This window comes from Kogia breviceps, chromosome 5 (genome assembly GCF_026419965.1).
Source record: "Kogia breviceps isolate mKogBre1 chromosome 5, mKogBre1 haplotype 1, whole genome shotgun sequence".
NCBI classification, from domain to species: Eukaryota; Metazoa; Chordata; class Mammalia; order Artiodactyla; family Physeteridae; genus Kogia; species Kogia breviceps.
The window spans coordinates 147763415-147785235 of NC_081314.1; the positions used below are offsets into that span (position 1 = coordinate 147763415).

At 50.5% G+C, this 21821-nt stretch overlaps 1 protein-coding gene across 4 annotated transcripts in view; it reads left to right on the top strand.

Annotated features, from left to right (window-relative positions):
- Positions 1-21821, top strand: part of TRAPPC10 (trafficking protein particle complex subunit 10) — a 91548-nt gene that overhangs the window by 37979 nt on the left and 31748 nt on the right. For all 4 annotated transcript variants that reach the window (XM_059064774.2, XM_059064776.2, XM_067035216.1 and 1 more), the window contains exons 4-8: positions 3570-3766; positions 7925-8120; positions 10291-10402; positions 12845-13092; positions 21089-21235. In XM_059064774.2, the coding sequence (XP_058920757.1) occupies positions 3570-3766; positions 7925-8120; positions 10291-10402; positions 12845-13092; positions 21089-21235 (900 nt within the window). The remainder of the gene's footprint in view (positions 1-3569; positions 3767-7924; positions 8121-10290; positions 10403-12844; positions 13093-21088; positions 21236-21821) is intronic.

Consider the following 21821-nt stretch of genomic DNA (forward strand, 5'->3'; position numbering starts at 1 on the left):
TACAGATTTTATTTTCCAAAAACGTCTGTACCAGTATCTCCCATCCACGTGTTCTTCTCTGCACCGCAGTGACATTGCTGCCATGAGAGCCTGGGTCTGTGTTTTCTCCAGTTGAATCTGGGTGGGTCTGACTGGCAGAGGGAAGCTATGACTCTTGAGACTGTCCTAAAAGCGACTATATCTTTGCTGCGTCCTCTTGGGATGCTTGCTCTCAGACCCCAGCCACCATTCTCAGAGGAAGTCGGTGCCCCTGTGGGAAGGCCATCCGGAGGGGTGCGTTCCCAGCCCCAGCAGGTCCTGTCAGCAAGCTCGCCTCCACCAGCAGGCGTGTCATTGCCTGCTCGCTCCCAGCCTTCCAGTGCCACAGCTGACACCACGCGGGGCAGATGAGCTGTCCACCACATCTCCAGGGTGCAGGTCTGTGAGCAGATCTCCTGGACCACCGCGTATTGTAGTGGTTCGTTACAAAGCCATAGGTAACTGGAACAGTGACCGAAAAGAAAAAAACAGAAGACTGAGCTGTTTTGATTGGGATTGTCTTGAAAAAGTTACACGTTCATCTGAGAAGAATTTTAATGATCATGAATCTTCTCCTCTGGGAGCCTGGTTTGTTTCTCCATTCTTTATGGCATTTTTATGTTTTCGTAACATGTCATAATGTTTTTCATAAAAGTCTTGCATTTTTTTGCCAGGTGTAGTTTTTGTGGGCATTATGGATGATGGTTTTTTGTTCTCCTTAAACTTGTTTTCTAGTAGGGAGCCTGTGGGGTTTTTTGGTTTTGTTTTATTGATAATTTTTTTTAATTTAAATTTTAATTACTTACTTAATTAATTTTTTTGGCCGGGTTGGGTATGTGTTGCTGTGCGCGAACTTTCTGTAGTTGAGGGAGCGGGGGCTACTCTTCGTTGCGGTGCGCAGGCTTCAGTAGTTGCGGCACGCAGGCTCAGTAGTTGTGGCTCGAGAGCTGTAGAGCCCAGGCTCAGTAGTTTTGGTGCATGGGCTTAGTCGCTCCGTGGCATGTGGGATCTTCCCGGACCAGGGCTCGAACCTGTGTCCCCTGCATTGGCAGCAGATTCTTAACCTCTGCGCCACCTGGGAAGTTCCTATTGATAGTTTTGATTATCATCTGTTAGAAAATTTGGGGGAGCAAGTTGACAATGTTTAGGAGTTTAGATTTAAAAGTAAAACTCTTTGTTATGTTATTTCACTAGTTGCTTTAGGCTTTATAGCAGCGGTCCCCAACCTTTTTGGCACCAGGGACCGGTTTAGTTGAAGACAGTGTTTCCAAGGACGGGGGTGGGGTGGGGGGATAGTTCAGGCGGTGATGCGAGTGATGGAGAGCAGCAGTGAAGCTCTGCTTGCTCTCCCGCCGCCCCCCTCCTGCTGTGCGGCCCGGTTCTTCATAGGCGCAGACCAGTACCAGTCCTCGGCCCGGGGGGTTGGGGAACTCTGGTTTATAGTGTACACTGTAAGTTACACCTCTTTCCTTCAAGTCATATTATACTAGTTGAGCCAGAGTTGCTTCCCTTTCCATACTGGTAACTCCCTTCTCTGGCTTGGAGAAGCCAGGCACTCATTATCCTCCATGTGTTTGCTTATTGGAATCATCGCTGCCTGTGAACCTTCTCCTGTCACTGCTGCCCCGTGGTGTGGGTGCCCCCCCCCCGCGCTCTGAGGCTGACGCGCTGCTGGATCACCCCCTCCCCACCTCATGTGACCCGTGACCCCCCTCGGAGGCCGTGTTTGCCCTACTTGTCCTGGGACACCCCAAGCCGGCCCCCAGTCCTTTGTCATCTGTGCTGTGATGCCTCCTCACCCAGCGTGGCTCTGGCGCCAAGGCGGCTGCTCCCCACCAGGACCCCCTCGTCCCCCTTCCTTCCCTGTGGTGACGTCTTCCTCTCTTCGCTGTGGTTTCCTCAGATACCCTTAACCTCAGTGGCTCAGCTTGGGTTCCTCTTCTGCAGAGTCAGCGAGTCTCCTTAGGAGCGTTTGCTCACCGTCGTGAGTGATGCGCTGGGTTCCCTCCCCCGATTCTGCCAGAACTTCGGGGGACTCTGTCCAGCCGGCCGCTCAGCGAGGCCTCTTCCCGAGAGTCCCTGCAAGCTGCCACAGCATGTCCCCAGCAGAGGGCCTGGTGTCCCCTTGGGGTGCGGCCACCTCTCCTCAGTGTGAATTGTGGTGAGGGGCGCCCTGAACTGGCTCCGGGACGGCCTTGGAGCTTGTCAGGCCTCCTCACCGCCCCTTGTCCACCCTGTGATTCGTGTCTGCGCCTTGATTTTAAAGCTGCTGGCATCTGTGGCTGCAGCCCCCTGGCCTTTTGGTTTCAGTTGCCAGGCGTCCTGCATCTGGGTTTTGACAGAACACCAGCATTGTAAAATCTCAGCTTCCAAGTCCTAAGCACCGCCATTGTATGGAAAATATGCAGTATGTGTGTATGTTACTGTTGGATATTAATTCACAGAAATGAGATTTTTGCAGGCCTTTTAATTTTTAACCAAAAGATCTTTTTCAGATTGTACTTATTGCAAATTTAAACTGAGGACATAGCAGTTTAAAAAATTTTTAAGTACTGCCTTTTGGAACTTTTCACTTATTAATTAAACGAAAGGAGAGACTTTATACAGAATTTGAGATTTAACTCATTTATGGATCAATCGCATGAGTGTTACTCTAGAGAGACTAAAAAATCCAGAGAAAATACAAGCAGGATAGTAAGGAATCTTTCTATTAAAAGAGGGGAAAGCATATATTTAGGCAGTAGCTATTAATTATAGTTTCCAAAGGTTTTTAAGCGCCTGATGTTGAAATGAATTAAACATCTTGGCTTTTTCACTCTGAATCTGCTTAGTGGATTTATGGAGTATAACGTCAGTTGTAAGCGGAGCTACAAAGCAAGGAGGACTTCTGTTTCCCTGCTTCTCCCTGGAAGAGAACCGAGGCTCGCCTCGTTGGCGCTCTCGTGCAGGCTGGCGGGTGTGTGGTGCCCTGAGTCAGGAGCAGCCTCGATTTCGGGGCCCAGGCCAGCTCCCCTGCCGGGGTCCGTGTGCATGAGAAGAACTCTCAAAAGCCCCGGAGCGCCCCCTTACCCGGGTTCGCCTCTGAAGCTGCCCTGCCCCTGACGCGGCCTGCACGCGCCATTGGCGTTAGGGTGGTTCCGGGGGCTCCAGAGCCGCTCGCCTCCCCCGTCAGGGCGGGGCTGTGACTGTGGTGGGACCCTGTTGCGCTCGGGCCCGTGGCCTCCGGCCCTGCAGGCCTGGGTTTCAAAGCCCCAGCTTAGTCAGCAGACTGTGTTGCTGTGGGCAGCTTGCTCGGCCCTCGGCCGCTCCACCTCTGCCTCTGCAGCGCTGGGAGACCTCCCCGCGGCGTCCCCGGCCTCGGGGACAGTGCACACCTGGGGTGTGGCGCTGAGCCTGCCCAGAGTGCCAGCAGCCGGGACGAGCGCCGGGCTTTCCGTGGTGTCCCCGTCCCGGAGCAGGAGAGCACGCGGTCTTCTGTCACTGGACACATTTGCCGTGCAAACTAAAGGATACTACTTAACCTGCTTTCACGGTGAATTATTTATTTTCAGGATACTGAAGTGTATAAAGCTACAGTAAAAGACGACCTCACCAAGTGGCAGAGTGTTCTGAAGGCTCACAGCTCCGCGGACTGGTTAATAGTGGTGGTTGAAAATGATGCCAAGAAAAAAAACAAAACCAACATCCTTCCCCGGACTTCTATTGTGGACAAGATAAGAAACGATTTTTGTAATAAGCAGAGTGACAGGTAAGTGTATGTTTCATTTTACCTCTTCGGGCTGATGTCTGGATGATGTATAGTTTACTGGCTTCCAGGTCGTAGTCAATATTCGCTGTGTGAGCCCCTGTCTGATGCCTGACGCTTGAGCATGTGGTGGGCGCTGAGGAGCAGACTAGGTCCCCCTCGTGGAGTTCCTGGCTGGCTGGCGAGAAACTCTGAACAGCCATCTGCAGCAGGTTGCCTGGCAGGGGAGGCCCCGAGGCCTGGTGGCCGCGGGAGAGGCCACAGTGGGTCCCCTTGGAAGGCCGGATATGGGTGTTAGCGCAGGAAGGGCTCTGAGAAGTCTGCAGCCTGTGTACAGCAGGGCTCCTTGGGCATTTCTTGGTTCTGGGACCCTGTGTTTTGTTTACCCGAACACCTAGTAAGAGTTCCTTAAGACAGAAGTTATAAAATGCTGGTTTAATGTTCTTCAGAAACTTTAAAAGGGAACCTGAGATTTTGGTGGCTGCTTCACTGCCTGGACTTACTCTCCCCTCCTGCTCAGCCGTGTCTGGGCCCTGTCCTCTCCTGCTGGTAGCGCACTTCCTGTCTCTTCACTGAGTCCGTGCCTAGCTGTGGCGGCCAGTGCGTCTCAGCACCCGGCCAGTTGTAGTCTGTGTCTGGCAGTTCAGCCCTTGAGGTGCTGGGGCTGCAGTGGTGAGCCTCGTCCCTGCTCTGCTGCTGCGTGGTCTAGCGGCAGAGGCGGGCTTTACTTCACACCCAAGTCATCACACTGGTCACCACAGTGGCAGATGCTCAGACGGAAGGTTCCAGAGTGCGGCAAGAGCTGGGAGTAGGGGAGCTGGCCTGCTCTGGGGGCTAAGATATGAAGGACGTGCGAGGAGTTAAGGGAAGAGATCCTGGGTGTGTGCTGCCAGGAGTCCCAACCAGACCCTGCCACGCGGCTGCCACTTGGCCGCATCCTGCGTCAGGTCCACCTGATGAGCTGACAGTTCTTCGGGGAGGAAGCCATGTGTGGCCTTCCTTTCTATGTTCCACACAGTACTGGGTACACAGTAATGTTCAGACTTGCTTTATTTAAAGTTTGAATTAGATGGTTGAGCTTACACTTTATCTTAGGGAAATCTCACTGTATCTGGACTTCTGGGGATTTTTTTTCTGAGGTCTGTTATTCATACATTAGTTATCTCAAAGGAATCAGTTTAACATTCTGCTAGATGCTCCATTACTGAGTGTCCTTTTCCTCTCTGTGGTTAGGTGTACTAACATTTTTGTTTTGAAAGAAGAGTGGACGGCCACAAGGCCTGGAGGGAAGAGAGCAGCTTCACCATCTGAGGGGAAGTGGGCCGCAGGGAATGCTGAGACAGGGGCGGGAGCCCAAAGTCAAACCCGAGTGGCCTCTGAGTGGTGTTTTTTTGTTTTGTTTTGTTTTTTAATTAATTAACTTATTTATTTTTTTGGCTGCATTGGGTCTTCGTAGCTGCACGCGGGCTTTCTCTACTTGTGGCGAGCGGGGGCTACTCTTCGTTGCGGTGCGCGGGCTTCTCATTGCGGTGGCTTCTCTTGTTGCGGAGCACAGGCTTCTAGGTGCGCGGGCCCAGTAGTTGTGGCGCACGGGCTTAGTTGCTCCGCGGCACGTGGGATCTTCCCGGACCAGGGCTCGAACCTGTGTCCCCCGCATTGACAGGAGGATTCTTAACCACTGCACCACCAGGGAAGTCCTTGAGTGGTTTTTAATATAACAAAAGAAATCATATTTGTTTGGGATTTTGTTAAGTAAATAAATTGGTACTAATGGGGTGTGTTAGTCTAAACTTATGAAAAGTTCAAACTGTGTAATAATTTTTTTGAAGTGCTTATTGATTACTTTTGTCTACGTTATAATTTTATCTAATTTCCAAAAGTATGTTTCTGCTAGGCCCATTTAAAACTAACTTGCTTTTAATGACTATTCTTTATACGAAAAATTTAACTTACTAAAATTTTTAACATTTCATCTTCAGTATTTAGAGATGCCTTCTAACATTTTGATTTTCATGAATTTGCAAAGCCACCTTTGACAAATCTGTACTCTTAAAGTATAGATTTCACTTAATACAAAATGTTTTCTTTGAACAGTAAATGTATTTCTACACTATTATTGTTAGTATATAGTAGTCCATAGTATTAATGCACTGTAAGTTATTTATACAGTCCTCTGCTGGACTTACAAGTTATTGCTTACTTATTATTATAAAAGTATAAACATCATTCTAGCGCAGAATGTTATCTACATCCTTAATTATTTCCTTAGGATAACTCCCTGAAAGGAAAATTGCTTGGTGAAAGTTTTTGTGCATTTTCAGGCTTTTGGTAAGTGTTGCTGAAACAGAGGGTCGTGTGTTAATTGGCTGTGCCAGCAGCGTCCCCGTGACTGGCGGAGACCCCGGCCTGGAGCTCCTTGCCCTGCAGCCGCGTGCCATGCGGATGCGGCTCTACTCCAGATCAGACTCCACCAGCCCTGACTTAAGGAGCTGTTTTGGGTTCTCCGTTTCTCAGTTAGCCATGCTCGATGTGAATTTCTGAAGCGTAGTTTGTTGTGTTAATTAGTAAGAGAAGAAGAAGATGTAGTAGAAACAGTAAATGTTGAAGGGCATAGTAAGGGATAGAGAGCGTAATGAATATATCGTCTGATTGCTAAGCACCAGGTCACTGAAGGAAAATATCGTTTTGGTGGTTGGTGTTTGTGTCAGTTTCCTTTTTCATTTACCCCTTGTAGGTATAGAGAACTCTGTGTCTGGTCAGGCATAAACATGGATTATAATCCTTGAGAACGCCTGAAGGAGAAACTACTGAGCTGATAGACCCTCGCAGCTCATATAGTGAATAGATACACGTTAGTCCTTTGAGGGAGGGGGCTTAGGAGTGAGCTGACTGGACCCCTTTATCTTTCAGGGGAAGGAACAGAATCTAGTGGGGATGGAATGACTGGATTAAAGCCGGCCGCCGACTTAAAAATTTTCTTCTTGGTACTGATTACTCACCTGGTGGACCCCCTAGACTATGGCTGTTTCACCCTTTGTCCACTGATTTATAATCCATAGCTTTAGTCCTCCCTCCAAGAGGTATGATGGAGCCCAGAGAAAATGAAACTTAGAATCTGTTCATTTTGCTACTTGCTGGTAGTTCAGGTAAAATATTTACAGAGGAGGAATGTTGATACTCATAGCATCAATATTTAAAAGTTATTTCTGAGTTCAGATTTATTTATCTTTCTGAATTACTGTTATCAAGGATAAAGAAAGTTACCTTTTCCAATCTCTCGCATGAATGGGTTGCCTTTTCCAAATCCATTGGAAACACTTGAAATTATATGCCTTTGACATTTTTACACCATGCATACAAAGTCTTTTTGTAGTGAAATTGTATTATACTTACAAGTTAAGCAATATCTTGCTACGCCTTTATTTATCAAGTATTTATTAACGCTGCTCTCGAGGCACTCACAGTCCGGTGGGAGAAACAGACCAGCAAAGAGGGGAGGCGTTTCCAGGGCGCACCGACTGCTGTGGTCGTGGAATCCTGGAGTCGCAGTGGGGCCAAGCGCAGAGCAGCGGGGGCGGGGCTGGGGGAGAGGTTCAGTGAGGGTGTGTCAGCTGAGCAGGGCTGTGCGGGGGAGGTGCTGGGAGACGGGAGAACATGAGAAGCTGAGTGGGCTTGCGCTGGAGATAGTAGGAACCAAAGCCGGACAGCTGGGTTGGTCCGTGTTGTCGTGGGCCTCGTGGGCCACGTTAAAACATCTAGATTTTAGTCTGTCAATTACAAGGAACCAAAAGGTTTTTGAAGGGGGCGGGGCAGGTGGGGTTTGGGAACTGAGTGGGATACGATCACCTTATTTTACAGAGAGCCCTGGAGACAGGATCTAAGACTCAAGACTCATCATAAATCCCTCTCCCCCTTTCCAGTCCATTCTACAGTAACACTCTTGGGAACAGCACTGACCGCTCACGTGGCGTTGGCTCAGTTCACGATGAAGCCTTTTCCTGATCTGATTTCTCACCACCTGCCTAATGTCTTTTACCCGTTAAAGAAGGAAGAAAGGAAGGGGAGGGAGGAAGCCAACCTGCACCCCAGGAAACTGGTAGCCGTGGGGCAGCGGTTCTGTGCTTGCGGTGGTTTCTCCACAGTCCTTTTGTCTCTCCACAGGTGTGTCGTGCTCTCGGACCCCTTGAAGGACTCCTCCCGAACTCAGGAATCCTGGAATGCTTTCCTGACCAAACTCAGGACATTGCTTCTTATGTCTTTTACCAAAAACCTAGGCAAGTTTGAGGATGACATGAGAACCTTGAGGGAGAAGAGGACTGAGCCAGGCTGGAGCTTCTGTGACTATTTCATGGTGCAGGTACTTGGCTGATTATATAGAACTAGGCTGTTTCCTTCTTCTCTCGTTCCCTCTTTCGTTCTTTACGAATAAGGCAGCTCTTTTGGTAATTCATATTGACATAGTTTTTAAAACCAAAAGACAGTACAGTAGGTAACAGATGGTGCTTCATTCTCTCGGCTTCTTAGGCCGAGGATCAGAGGTGGTCTGCTGAGTAATCATGCTGTCAGCTGCCCTGCTGCTTCAGAGCTTGACGTCGGGCCTTTCTGAACCGGCCTTGTGCTCAGAGTAATGCCGCTTTTGTTAGTGTCTCGGGCCTCCCGGGGTGTCCACCGTGGACGTGGCCGAGGCCGAGGAGTCCCAGCCGTGGTGATGATCCTGTGATAAAGACGTCCACTCCCTGCCTGGGGCTGTGATTAAATTATGACTTCCCAAGAACGTTTCCTCTGCAGTTTTGTTTTAGAACCTTGGGTTCCAATAAAAGATTGTCTTAAGCTGGTTTCTTTACTCTAGTTTACAGAAGTATGGTCTGTAGTCAACTCGTTATCTCTTTCTAAAGAAAATTTATTTGTTTATTTATTATTATCATTGGCTGCATTGGGTGTTCTTTGCTGCGTGCGGGCTTTCTCTAGTTGCGGCGAGCGGGGGCTGCTCTTCGTTGTGGTGCGTGGGCTTCTCATTGCGGTGGCTTCTCTTGTTGCGCAGCACGGGCCCTAGACGCGCGGGCTCAGTAGTTGTGGCTCGTGGGCGCAGTAGTTGTGGCTCGTGGGCTCTAGGGCGCAGGCTCGGTAGCTGTGGCGCACGGGCTTAGTTGCTCCACGTCATGTGGGATCTTCCCGGACCAGGGATCGAACCCGTGTCCCCTGCACTGGCAGGCGGATTCTTGACCACTGCACCACCAGGGAAGCCCCAGCTCTTTCTCTTTTAAGAAGAAAAGTCTTAAGAGAACAAAGGGATGTGTAATAGAGTAGTTTGGGGGAGGAGGCCTTCTTAACACCGCAGAGTGATAAGAAAGTTGCTCTTAGGGTTCCTTGTTCTTGTTCACCATGTTTTGACTGAAAAAGTGTAATTTTCATATTTAAACATCACTTGTATATTAGTCACTGAAGAAGTAACGCACTTTGAATAAATAAAAGACCAATTCTCATTAGAAATTTTGAAGTTTATCTCTTATTCTGATGCTTCTGTCTTAGTGGCATTTGGATGATTTTGGCCACATAAGGGAATTTGAATGTGTTCATTCCCTGTATGATTGACCAATGGCAGATCTTTCAGATTTCCCTGTCTCTTTACCCTCCAAGCTTATTAAACTTATTTTTTAAGAGTAACAAACCAGGAAAGAGGGAGTCTAAATGAACCCAGTGGTGCCGGTTTAGAATCAGTGTGAACCCATGGTTGGATGGCTGCTGGCTAGATAGATTCACAAATACAGAGGTATGTGTAGGTGAGGGTTAATACATATACATATATTTCCTTGCTCTCTGCTCTGATGGGGCCTAGAAAAAAATGACACCTCAGTAGCAATGCACATACTCAGTGCCCAGATCTTGGTTTCTAAACTGCATTCTCCAATAAAAGGTGCCAGGGCTCCTGAGGAAGTGGTTGATTCCAGGGCTGGTGTATGGAAAATACAGTATCGTGTAGAACCGGAAAGTTAAGAGGGGCACAGGAAAGGTGGAGGACTGTCAAAAGAAGATATGCACCACCTCCAGGAGCCCCCTCCATGGCCAAAGCAGGAGCAGTTTGTGCAACAAAAGAAGTACTAACAGACTTGGATTTTAACCCGTGGGGTAAAATTCATATCCATGAGTCTGTATAGATGTAACTAAATAGGTAAATGGAGGAGAAGATTCTGCTCTTCCATATAGCAGAACTCTAATGAAAAAGTGTGTGTCTGGGGGCCAGGGAAATACCGTGGGCGAGAGGCTGACCAGTGAGGCCCAGTCTGCTGGCAGGTCACACAGAGACTCCGGGGCCATGTTGGCCGCTCCCTGCTTCTTTCTAGTCTTCTCTCTGCGTGTGCATAGAGGTTGACATGTGTGGCCATTAAAGTGATCTTTTCTTGGTGTAGCTCAAGCGTTATTCGTTATGCTGCATGCTTTTCTCTGTTGTAATCTTTCATAGTTACTTGTTTCAAAACACTGATTTATAGTTTTGCTTTTTCTTTTTTAAACTTTTTTTGGGTAAACAGGAGGAGCTTGCCTTTGTTTTCGAGATGCTACAGCAGTTTGAAGATGCCCTGGTGCAGTACGATGAGCTGGATGCTCTGTTTTCTCAGTATGTTGTCAACTTTGGCGCTGGGGGTGAGTAACGACGTTTTGGAAACAAATTCTCTTCTCCGTATAGCTTTCCCCACTTTTGAATAGTATGGAAGCTGCTGATTATTTACCTAGTGATTAAATCATCTTTTGTTGTTGTTTTTTAAAAAACATTATATACAATATATTCCCATGGTTCCTATCGGAAATGAAATGAGAATTAAGAATTAGTCACTTACACTTGTAGAAGCATCTTGAGTAATGAAAGTGTTTAAGAAGTTGTTTTTTAGATATAAAGTGTCATTTCTCCAACCTCCAGCAGGCTAGTGATGCTTCTGATTCTGTGTCTCCTTGCTAGCGTAAGAGTGGGAGTCTTCTTCTTCTGTTGAGAGGTTGTCTTTGTAATATTTGAGAGTTCATTACCGTGAGTCCTGTATGACACCATTGTAAAGGGTGTTCATCTTTCTTTTAAACTTTTAAATGATGTCTTAAAGTCTTCTAAAAATACAGAACTAGCACAGTGACCCACATACAAAGAAAAAGTTTATAATTGTGCTCACTGCTCTTTGCTTGATATTTATTTTGAAGGAGGTGGCATCATATTATCATGACCTTTGTCTGAAGCTTGTTATTCTTACTAACAGCCCATCACAGGCATCTCTTCAAGCTGACAGATCAGGTTCTAAGCTATTGCCGATAAGAGCTGCAGAGTGCTTCATAGTGTGGATTCGTTAGACGTTATTCAGCCCACTGGGTTGGACATTTGGGTTGTTTCCGCTCTTGCTACCACAAGCAGTGCTGTGATAGACATCTTCGTTGGGGCTTCTTTTGAGAACCCTTGTCACAGTGTCTGAAGAAAGGCATGATTCCAAGGAGCCACCGTAGTGTCTGCTAGGAGGCCTGTAGGGAGTGAGGTGCTGGGACAGTCAGCGTGGGCTGTGGCACCGCCCTTGTTCTGGGAGTGATGAAGTGTCACCCACTGAGCCCCACTCCAGAACAGTTTCTACGCAGTTCACGTTTGGGTCTCCTTACTTTGCTGAGACACAAACATAAGCATATAACCAAAGCAAAGTACTTACCAATTAAGTTGTAAAAATGTAGAAGAGGTAAAATTCCATTTCTTATATCTTACATATCCATATTATACATGTATATCTCAAATAGCTCACATGTTTCTTACATTATATTTCACGTAATTTCTTTGTTCTCTCAGTTTTTAAATAAACCTGGGGCAATTTAAAACCAAAAGTAAGCCTGGACCAACTTTAGCAGCTAAATAATATTGTTCATTTTTGTTCATTCATGTAACAGATACTTCCTGAGAGCCCACTCTGTGCCAGGCCCTGTTCTAAATACAGTAGGGAAAAAACCAGAATTCCTTCTTTTATGGAGTTTACGTGAAGGGGAAATAGAAACAGAAAAACAAAAGTGTGACTTAAAGTCAGGTAGTGAGACTAGTACGTGTGGCCTGCAGAAGAGGACACGGGTGCAGGGGTAGGGTGACGGTAGGTGCTGTTTAGTATTAGACAGATGGCCTGGGAGGCTCTCCGAGGAGAGGCCCGACTGAAATGTGGGGGGAGCCAGGAGAGTGCTGGGGATGGGGGCCCCGGCAGAGGGACCTGCTGGGGAGGGGACCCCGATGGGTGGGGGACACCGCACTTAGTGGGCACTGAATCCGCTGAGTCTAAGTTCAGATCAGTAGAGGATGCTCTGCTGTATTTGGCACTTCAGACATACAGTGACGTCAGTGTGCCAGTGTTGAGTCACTTCCTGAAGAGAACGTAGAATTAGATGGCGTGACACCTCTCTTTTGGAGTGAGAAGGTAGATTACAAACTTTTTCATAAAGGTCGAGTGACTTGTTATTGTAGATTCTTCTATTTATTTTAAGATCACATCTGAGTCTTAGGACTGTAAGTTAAAATCGAGGAGTCTCATTGGAAATTTTTGCCAGTTAAAGAATTTTTCTCCTCTGCTGCCTGCTACTACGTCTTCCTTGTGCCTGCCGTCCCTTCCCCTAGGAGCATGACTCAGGGATTGGCATGGTTGAGTTGAGACGGGCATGAGGCTTAAACAAGTCAGGAAAAGTGTGGAAATGAAGGAAGATGAGCCTCACAGCACACTCAGCATGCTTCCTCCTGGGGCCGACTGACCGCAGAGCCTGAGGTGTCCCTGGCCCTTGGCCTGGCGGTCTCTGATTGCGTCCTGACCTGCTCAGGACCTTCTGGGCCCGCTACGGCGTTGTGCCCCGTGGCCGGTGTCCCGTCCCCCAGCTCTCATCCCCAGGTGCCAGGTACCCGGTGGGTGTTCTTGCGGTCACCACCCTGTCCCGCTTCCCTAGACGGGGTCCCTGCAGACAGAGGGGTGGGCCGGCGCTTCGGGCCTGTCCAGTAGCTGAGCCGCCTGTCGGTCCACGAGGGCTCACGGTCCTGCGCAGTGAGGTGGAGGAATCTGCAGTCAGCGCCTTTCACGATGTGTGTTTGTTTAGATGGTGCCAACTGGCTGACTTTTTTCTGCCAGCCGGTGAAGAGCTGGAATGGATTGATCCTCCGAAAGCCCATAGATATGGAGAAGCGCGGATTGATACAGAGGCAAGAAGCCACCCTGTTAGATCTGCGCAGTTACCTGTTCTCTCGCCAGTGCACCCTGCTCCTCTTCCTGCAGAGGCCGTGGGAGGTGGCTCAGCGCGCCCTAGAGCTGCTGCACAGCTGTGTGCAGGAGCTGAAGCTCTTGGAAGTGAGTGGTCTCTTTTCCCCATTTACCCGCTTCCTGACTGTTGGCGTAGAAAACGCGGAACCTTCGATCCCAGGCATTGAACTGTATGTGCTTAGGAAAGAGTTTTCTTTTTGTGAATGTCCTTAATTTTTACTATATTATTTGCATACTTACTCTTTACACTGATTAATGAATTGCTCGAAAATGTAATTTCTGCTCTCAACACGGTGGAGCTCACTCACGTTGGCCCAAAGCGAGCCTCTTAGATCACTTTCTTTTTAAGGCAACTTTGGCTTATTCTGTGGGAGCTGGTCTTCACCGATAAAGATTAATTACCTGCTGGACACACAGAATTAGGTTTTGTAGGTAGACGTCTGTTTTATTTCAGAACTGTCTTTCAGATAAATGGTTTTGCACATGAACATGCCGGTAACAGTGTGAGTGATACACAGCCAGCTGTGCCATGTTCGTTAGTAGCACGAAGCGTAACGGAGGTACGTTATGAATACGTGTGTGCATGTGTGTATGAGAGAAAGCAGTTAGCGAGCCTTTAAGTGGTGTGTTTATAGTGAAATCTTTGTCTTTATAGACTAATATCCCCCAGGGCTGCTGAGCTCTTTTCTTGCCCTTAGCATCATAAGCATTTTAGTGACGTAAGGGAACTTTAATGACTGTCCAGTCTGAGGGCTCTCACCTTTTTTGTTTCAGTGACCTCTTTACACGGAAAAATGCGCATATGCACGTACAAAATGTTACATATAATTTCAGAGGATTCACAGGCACCCCCATTCCCTGGTTCAAAACGAAGTGGATGGTCGAATTCCATTTAATAAGTGAGGAAAGTGGGTCTGGGAGTGGTTAGGTGACTCATACGCACACAGCGAGGCACAGAGTCAAATCCTCGAGGCCGGGCTGCCGTCCTTTCCGTCGTGCTCCACACCAGCGCTCGCAGGGGCGGTTACAGAAGACCAGGGTGACCAGCGGTAGGGAGAGTTTTCATATGATAGTAATTTCTGCTTTGTGTTCTTTAGAAAACTAAATAACAGGCTCAACACTTAGTTTGAAATGACCTTAAGAGATCTACACATTTTTTTAAAAACCCAAATGAAGAGAAACTGTTTCAGTTAATTTCTAAAGAAGAGATGCCTAGCCTAGCTGAGTCACAAACTTGAGAATTTAAGACTTTTTATCAAATTATTTTTTTTCCTTGGACATCTAATCAGGCGTATGAGGAAAAATAGCATCTTGAACCTGGAGGTGATATTCTTGTGGCTGCCTGTCACCGAGTAGATTTTGACAATCTGCTTTGGCTACGCTATGTAACTGCACAGACTGGGGTGGGCGGGGGCTTTGCTTCATTAATGGGGCAGGGCCGCCTGTGTTCATGGGTGCCTAGAGAGTTTACTGACGTAGAGATTTTGTCTTGTTACTGGATTGGGGAAAAACATGGGATGTGTATTAGAGTCCAAGCAGTTCAGCCGTGGCGCTTTCAAATTGGGGTCACCCCAGGAGGGACTTTTAGGATGTGCACAGATGTGGGGCAGGTGTGGGAAACCACGGACGGTGGTCGGAGCCAGCCTCTTCAGCGCTGGGCCCAGCCGGTCACAAGCTCTCTTTTTCAAATTCTTTTTCTTGCCTTAGACGGTTGACTAGTCAGTCACCTGCCAGGCTGCGGAGAGGAGAGGGAGCACCGGGGGGGGCTCTGGCCCTGCAGGAAGGAGCGGGATGCGGCCCACACTTCTTTCTCCTCCCCTCCAGGCCTTCTGGAAGCTGGAAGGCAGGGCACCCGGGGACGGGGTGCGCTCAGCTCCCAGGCAGGCGGCCGGGACAGCCAGTGTGGAGCGGATGCCACGAGCATCTTTGCCCGCCGCGTGTGGGGACGGTGTCCTACGCACTTGCCGTGCGGTGGGTCCCCTGGCTTGGCCCGTGTCCCGAGTTCTGTAGAAGTCGCTGGAATGGGTCAGTTTTTACCCTCTTGGCTGGAAAGAGAACAGAGTGAGTGGTGGCGGGCCGTGTGAGCCGGGGCGGGGGCGGCGGCCGGGACGCCTGTCCTCCAGGGCGGCGGCGGCCGGCGTGCTTCCCTTTCTCCAGCGGCCGCGCTGGTCGCTCCCTGCTTGGAGGCGCTCCCCCCTCTCGGCGCTTGTCTGCTTCTGCCGTGGAGCGAGCAGGCTGCTGAAGCGGGGGAGGCAGCCGCACTGTGGTCCCCGAGGACACAGCTTTCCGGACCTCGTCCCTCTCGTGCTGTGTGACCGACCGACCGCGCCCCGCTCCATGTCCCCTGGTGTCGGGGCAGCAGCCGGGGCAGCCGGGCCTGTTGCGGTGCCTCCTCAGCCACTGTCGCTGGTCCCGGCGGGCGCCTGGCCTGCCCCGGGCGTGGCGCTCCTGTGGGGCCGCCTGGCCTGTCTGCTGTGCTTCAGAGGGGCCTTCCGCTCTCGCCCCGAGCTTGGCTCCTGTCCCGAGTCGGGCACCCTTCGTGAGGGGCCAAGCTGCAGGGCGACAGTGCAGCTCCGAGGCCAGCAGCGTGGGCCCCGAGCAGCCCGCCTGCACCGGACGCCCGCCGCCTTCCCGCTCGGCCCTGCGGAGGGGCGCCCAGCAGCGGCTGCCTGTGGGTCAGGGACCCGCGAGGTGACGCGCGTCCATGGCGGTCAGCCTGTTGTCATCCTTCAGGCAAGTGAGGACACTCCTTACTGGCGTCTTCTTGGCTCTTTCTTTCAAAAGATGCCACTGCAGAGGGCGTGCCGCAGGGCTTCACACACAGAATTCTTCTCTCAACTTTCTCAACTGAGATTCTTTCTCTAGGTAGTTTGGGGGCGGGGGGTTGTTACATCTTGAGCTTTGCAGTTGGCAGTTAACCCGAAAAGTTATTCTTAGAGTTTCTTTAAATTTTTACGGAAACAGTGAAAATTCAAGACTCAGAATTGTTTACTTTTTCTGTCCGTTTGATTGTACGCTCAAAACTAGACTTGTTTCCTGTGTCTGGCTGGCTTTCTGGTGATTATTGTTCACAGTCACGTCCACGGCCAGAGGCCGGCACGGAGCCTCGGGTTCTGCTGCACAGGGCTGGGCGGGGCCGCTCGGGCACATAGGCCGGGGCGTCAGGCTACGCGCAGGCTGAGCCGGTACGTGGTTCTTCTAGGGTTAGGCTACGCTTGTTCATCCTTTCAAAGCCAAAAGCCTGAGTATTGCAGGCGTCTTGTGTGTTTCTCATCGTAACATTTCTTCTGCAGAAAACGCTGTGTGTGTTTGCTCTTGTGGCTTGTAAAGCATATGCCCTGGTAACTTCCTGGCTGGGTCCTCAGATGATTTAAAGTATCTTCCCTGAGTAGGAGGCATTGTGGTGCCAGATGCCAGCTCCGGGGTGGGGCCTGGAGTCACACCCCAGGGGTGCTACCTAAGGCCTGGGGCCAGCTCCCCTATTGCAAATGTGTGAACATGGAAATTGTACCTACCCCGTACAGTTGCTGGGGTCAGGAAGTAACACCTGGAAAGTTATATCAGTTCTGTGTGAGCTCCAGTGATTCCATTACAGAGTATTTCTTTTTGTCTGCAACATTTTAAAGATTCCCCCCCTTTACCAAAAGTTGAGTATATTCTCTGTTATAAATTTGGAAAATACAGACAAATATACAGAAGAAAATGTCATTGCTTATTCTAAAGCAGGAGGTTCCCTTTTTGGTCTGTGGGCTTTCTGTCTGGAGAAGAGCTGCTGTTTATTTAATTGGTCCTGTTTCGGACATTTGGATTGTTCAGCAGTGTCTGTAGTTGGAGGAGTGTGTATCCTTGTACATCGTCTTTATGCAGTGCATTCATACAAGTAGAACGGCCAGTTCAAGGATGCCTGTGTCTTTAACGCTTTTAGTGTACATCACCAAATTGCCTTCCAGAAAGATCTTCCCATTTTTAGTTACACTAGCAGTGCTATTTTCCGGCATCTATGGTAAGAAAGAAAGTAATTTGTGTGTATACTTTAATCTTTACCAGATTGGTAAAGGAGAACAATATAAGAAGGTATTTTCTAGAAGGCCGTTTTATTTTTCTTACAGTGACTCTGCCCAAAAGACTTCTGTTTTAACGTGTTCGCCTCAGAGCTGACTTGTCTTTTATCAGCTTAGGTTCTGATGATGTTCACAGACAGGGCAGGCCAAGAGGGATCAGGACTCTTCAGGATCTAGAGACAGGCCAGTGCCATGGATGCGAGGCCACTGCCCCAGCTGGCCGTGTGAGCGGGGCCGTGTGGGGTAGACACTCCAGGCTGACCCGGAGGGATAAGGCTCGCCACCCGGGCCTGCCAGCTGGCATTGCTGTTCCAAGGTCCCGGCCCCGCAGAGGACAAAAGCAGAGGTGTAGCCGAGGAGCGCACCTCGGGGTCGTCGAGTACTTGCTGTGTGCCGGACACTCTGCTGGGCTCCTCCCCACGTGGATGGGTGGGGGTCATCGTGGGACCTTGAGCCCTGAGGACCTGAACTGGGAGGACAGAGTAGGAGCCGACAGGAGGAGGTGCGTGAGGGGGGTCAGCACCGCGACGGCCCGTGGCTCCCGGGAAAAGGGAAAAGGCGTTTGAGGAGGAGCTGCCAAGTACCATTCAAGAAACAGCTGATTACCAGCTGGGCACGGTGGTGAACGCGGTGGTGGGGGAGAGGGCCCGCAAACGCGGGAGCAGTGCGTCCCACCTACCCTCGAGAAGCCCGCCGCGGGGCGCGTGGGGCCTGCAGGTGAGCAGGCCGTCAGAGCCCGGGGCTGCCAGGCAGTGAGAGCGGAATGTTCGGAGGTGGCCGGGTGTCCAGCAGGGAGGGGCAGCGTGCGTGGGCGCGTCGGCGGCGCCTGACGTGTGCCGGGGAAGGTCTGCAGAGCCGGTCTCGTGTGAGCTAGGTTTTAAAAGATTCATTCATTCAGCAGTTATTCGTTGAGCACCTGTTTTGTGCCAGGCAGTCATTTATTCTAGGCACCGTGTTTTTAGCAGAGAGCGAGACAGACCAGCCCCTGGCCTGTGGAGGAGCTTTGGTTTTCACGGGCTGAGTCAGGATCCACCAGGCGGACGTGGCTTGGGTGGCAGGTGCAGAGAGAGTAGAGTGCGTTTCAGGCAGACAAAATTCACTGTTATTTAAAGAACTCTATGGAAGCTTAGTCTTGCTAGAACTTCAGGGGTGAGGCAGGGCTTGGAGGTGAGGCTCCAGAGGTACTGGAAGCCAGGTTTTGAAAGCGCCCGTCATCTGGAGGGTCGGATTTTATTCTGTAACTATTGGGAAGCCGTTGTTGGGTTTGAAGCCGGGGTGCCGTGCAAGGTGTTAGGACCTGGAGGTGGAGGCGGAGAGAAGCGAAGGGTTAGGAGGAGGCGTGGAGAAGAGTCTGAGGTGCGGCCGGAGTCCGAGGAGAAGCTGAGGCGTGAGCCCAGGCGCTGGGGCAGAGTCTGAGTACATGAGGTAAAACTTACTCAATGCATACACGGTTCCGAGCCAGCCGAGTCTCACACCAGCCACCAGTGATTATTATTTTATGAAAGATAAAACAACAAAGCTTCTGCAAGGTAATATGGGAGAGCACCTTTACGTCCTTGAGGTGGCCAAGTGTTTCTGAAACAGGACAGAAAGGCACTGGCCAGAAGGGAAGTGTATGGAAATCAGAGCTCCTCTTCATCAGTCAGCGCCACGGAGGGGGCGACGGGGCCGCAAGCTGTGCGGTCAGGAAGGGCTCTTACCCAGGATATGGGAAGAGCTCCTGCGGATCAGCTTAAAAGACAGGCGAATAGAAAACAGGCAAATGAAGCTATCCAGATGGCCAGTAGGCATACGAGAAGGTGCCCAATCTCATTAATTAATAGTGAAGTGCAAACTAGCACCACAGTGAAGCCCCCCCAGTGGCTGAAGTGGAAAGACCGGACGAGTGTTAGTGACGGGGGAGGAGCCGGAACTCCCTTCTTGGCAACGAGAGTGGGAGTTGGCGCCCCGACTTTGGAAACCGGTTCGGCGGTGTCTGCTGGAGCCAACCCTGCGCGTGCCCGATGAGCCGGCAGTCTCCCCCCAGGTCTGCTCGGAGGGCGTTCCCAGGTGTCCAGGAGACGGTGCCGGCGTGCTCGTAGTGGCGTCATTCGTGAGCTCTAGAACCGGAAATAACCCAAATGTCCATCACGTACGAGGGAAAAGGTGACTGCCGTCTGTTCAGACAGCAGACTGGCGTGTGGCAGCGGGAACGAACGAGCCCGGAGTCTCACGAACGCAAAGTTTAGCTGGAGCGGTCAGACACCGAAGGGCACCTGCCTGTTGATTTCTTGTGCAGGTGCGAGAGGAAGCACAGATGTCGTGTTGGGAAGCGTGTGGCGGCCGCGGCCCTCCAGCGGGGCGGCCCCGTCAGGGTTCACGTTAGGACGCTGGGTTTTTCAGTATTGGGGTTATATTTAAAAAGGTAGTTTTAGCAAAAGAGAATGAAAAGAATGCCTTTCATTGTATGCTTGGAAAACGGTAAAGCGGCTCTTGCCGTGACCGGTAACACGGATAGCAGAAGAGAGAGGCCCGGAGAAAACTAAAGGGTGCGTGATAAGGAGTCAGTTCTAAAAGGTCTGTTGTTCACGAAGGAAGTTGTCCAGAGGGACCCGGAGCCCATGGAAAGGCACCCGCGCCCTTCCTGTTAGGGTGTGCGAGCTGTGAGACGCCGAGCGCGCCGCACGGCTCCGGCCGGGGCTCGGCCCTCGCTCGGGGGCAGGGCTTGCTCTTTGCCGGGTGCAGGCAGCGTGGGTGCTGGGGTGGGCGGCCTTCACAGGGACACGGGCTGCCGCCATCCGTAGATGTGTGGCTCCTGGGCGAGAACCTCGTGGGCGTCGGCACCTCTCGTGTGTTTGTTGGAGTGCGTGCGCCCACCTCGGCCGCGCGCCCTGCGGAGCTCGCCCAGTTCGATTGCGGGAGGCGCGCGCTCTGTCCAGGGTCCCCGAGCTGCATCGTACCGACCAGCTCTCTGTGCGTCCCTTTGGGGGCGCTCCTCTCCGGGCAAGAGAGTCAGTTGTACCGCTTGATGGAAGTTGCTTCTGGTCATGGAATTTTTTTTCTATACTGATTTTTGTCAAAGGATCTAAGCGGCTTGTCTCATTTTTCAAAGACTGGGCAATTTAGTGTTTATAGGAACATTTAATAGCATTCTCTGTTCTCTCCAGTTGGTGCCACGGCCTTTTGTTTGTGCTCAGGGTGTGTTGAAGGAGTCCTTCTTACATAATCAGTTTCACCAGCTTATGCAGCTGGCTCTTCTCTTGTCACCTGATGTAGCGGCACCTCTTACTTTCCCACTTTGAATAGGACTAATTAGCGTGTCTCACCAAAGCTAGGACACCAGTTGTAAGATACCTCATATGATGTCAGTGCCACCAGGAAGACAGTCTGCTCTGCCAAGTGTGGGTGTTAAGATGCCCTTGACTGTGAGGCATTCCTATGTCAAAAACACTGAAACGTAGGAAAAAAGTCCATTTTAGAATCAATCACATACAGTAGATGCTTTTGAATTTCTGATAACATTTTATTATATCTCTAAGCAACAGGTGCTCTTTTTTACAAACATAGTTACACTTAAAAAATTAATAGCAATTCCTAAATATCATCTAATATTTACTTAATATTTAGATTTCTAGCATTGAACATGATCTTCTGAAATGTGATCAAGTGGTCATCTGAGATCTTAGTTTCCCACCTTCACTTTATATGCTCTTTAAACTGAGAGGTGACCAGTGTTCAAACGTAGACTAAGTGATGACAGTCGGCCTTGCTGTAGGCTTCTTTTGTTAATAAGCTTTTAAAGTACATTATTGCAAGTTACATCCCTGCCAAGTCACTCAGTATCATCAGAAATATGACGCCAGATAGTGTATTTGGACACAGATCGCTCCTTTCCTCCCGTAGGTGGACTGCTGTACAGGTCCCGTTTCTCTTCCCTGTAGTTTTGCAGAGACTGGGTGGCTGCTTGGAGGGGCAAAGGAGGGCGAGCGGGCCCAGGTGCTTCCCCCAGCGCTCTCCTCACGTGCCCGCGTCTGTGCCCCCAGGTCTCCGTGCCACCCGGTGCCCTGGATTGCTGGGTGTTCCTGAGCTGCTTGGAGGTGCTGCAGAGGATAGAAGGGTGTTGCGACCGGGCACAGATAGACTCAAACATCGCCCACACCGTGGGTCTGTGGAGCTACGCCACAGAGAAGGTAACTGCCCCAGTGCAGGTGTGAGTCTCGGCCGGGGCTCTGCCCGTGGGGCTGGGGGACGGAGTTAGCTGTTCGGAGAAGTGCTGCTCACTTAGTCCCTGCACAGGCAGCTCTGGCTACTTCAGGGTGCGTCTAGGAGCAGCGTGGATGCAGTCGTTCCCTGCCGATGTCACTGTATCTGGCAGACATCAGACACTCGCTGCGCTCGTGCTAAAGGCGGGCTTCTGCTCCAGGAACGGGTGGGGGGACAAAGCAGGGTGAGCGCGCAGCCGTGGGCAGACGTGCAGAAGAGGACGGTGGCCCCGAGCGCGCGGCAGGAAGGCCTGCCGGGGCAGGGGTTGAGGGGGGGCAGGCGGAGTGCGAGGCCTTGCGAGCTTGGGAGAGCGCGGGTGGAGAGCACAGGCTGGGAACGAGCGGCGGCAGAGCCACTCTGAGGACGATTACGTAGAGGCTTTGAGTTGGCAATGACCCCAGTAAGAGACGTTTTCAGATCCAGGTGAGAATCGTTTGGATAGGAAAGCCGAATTTCTTCTAGTATTTAGATGGTTTTAACTTTAAATTTGTAAATTCTCTGCGGACTCTTATG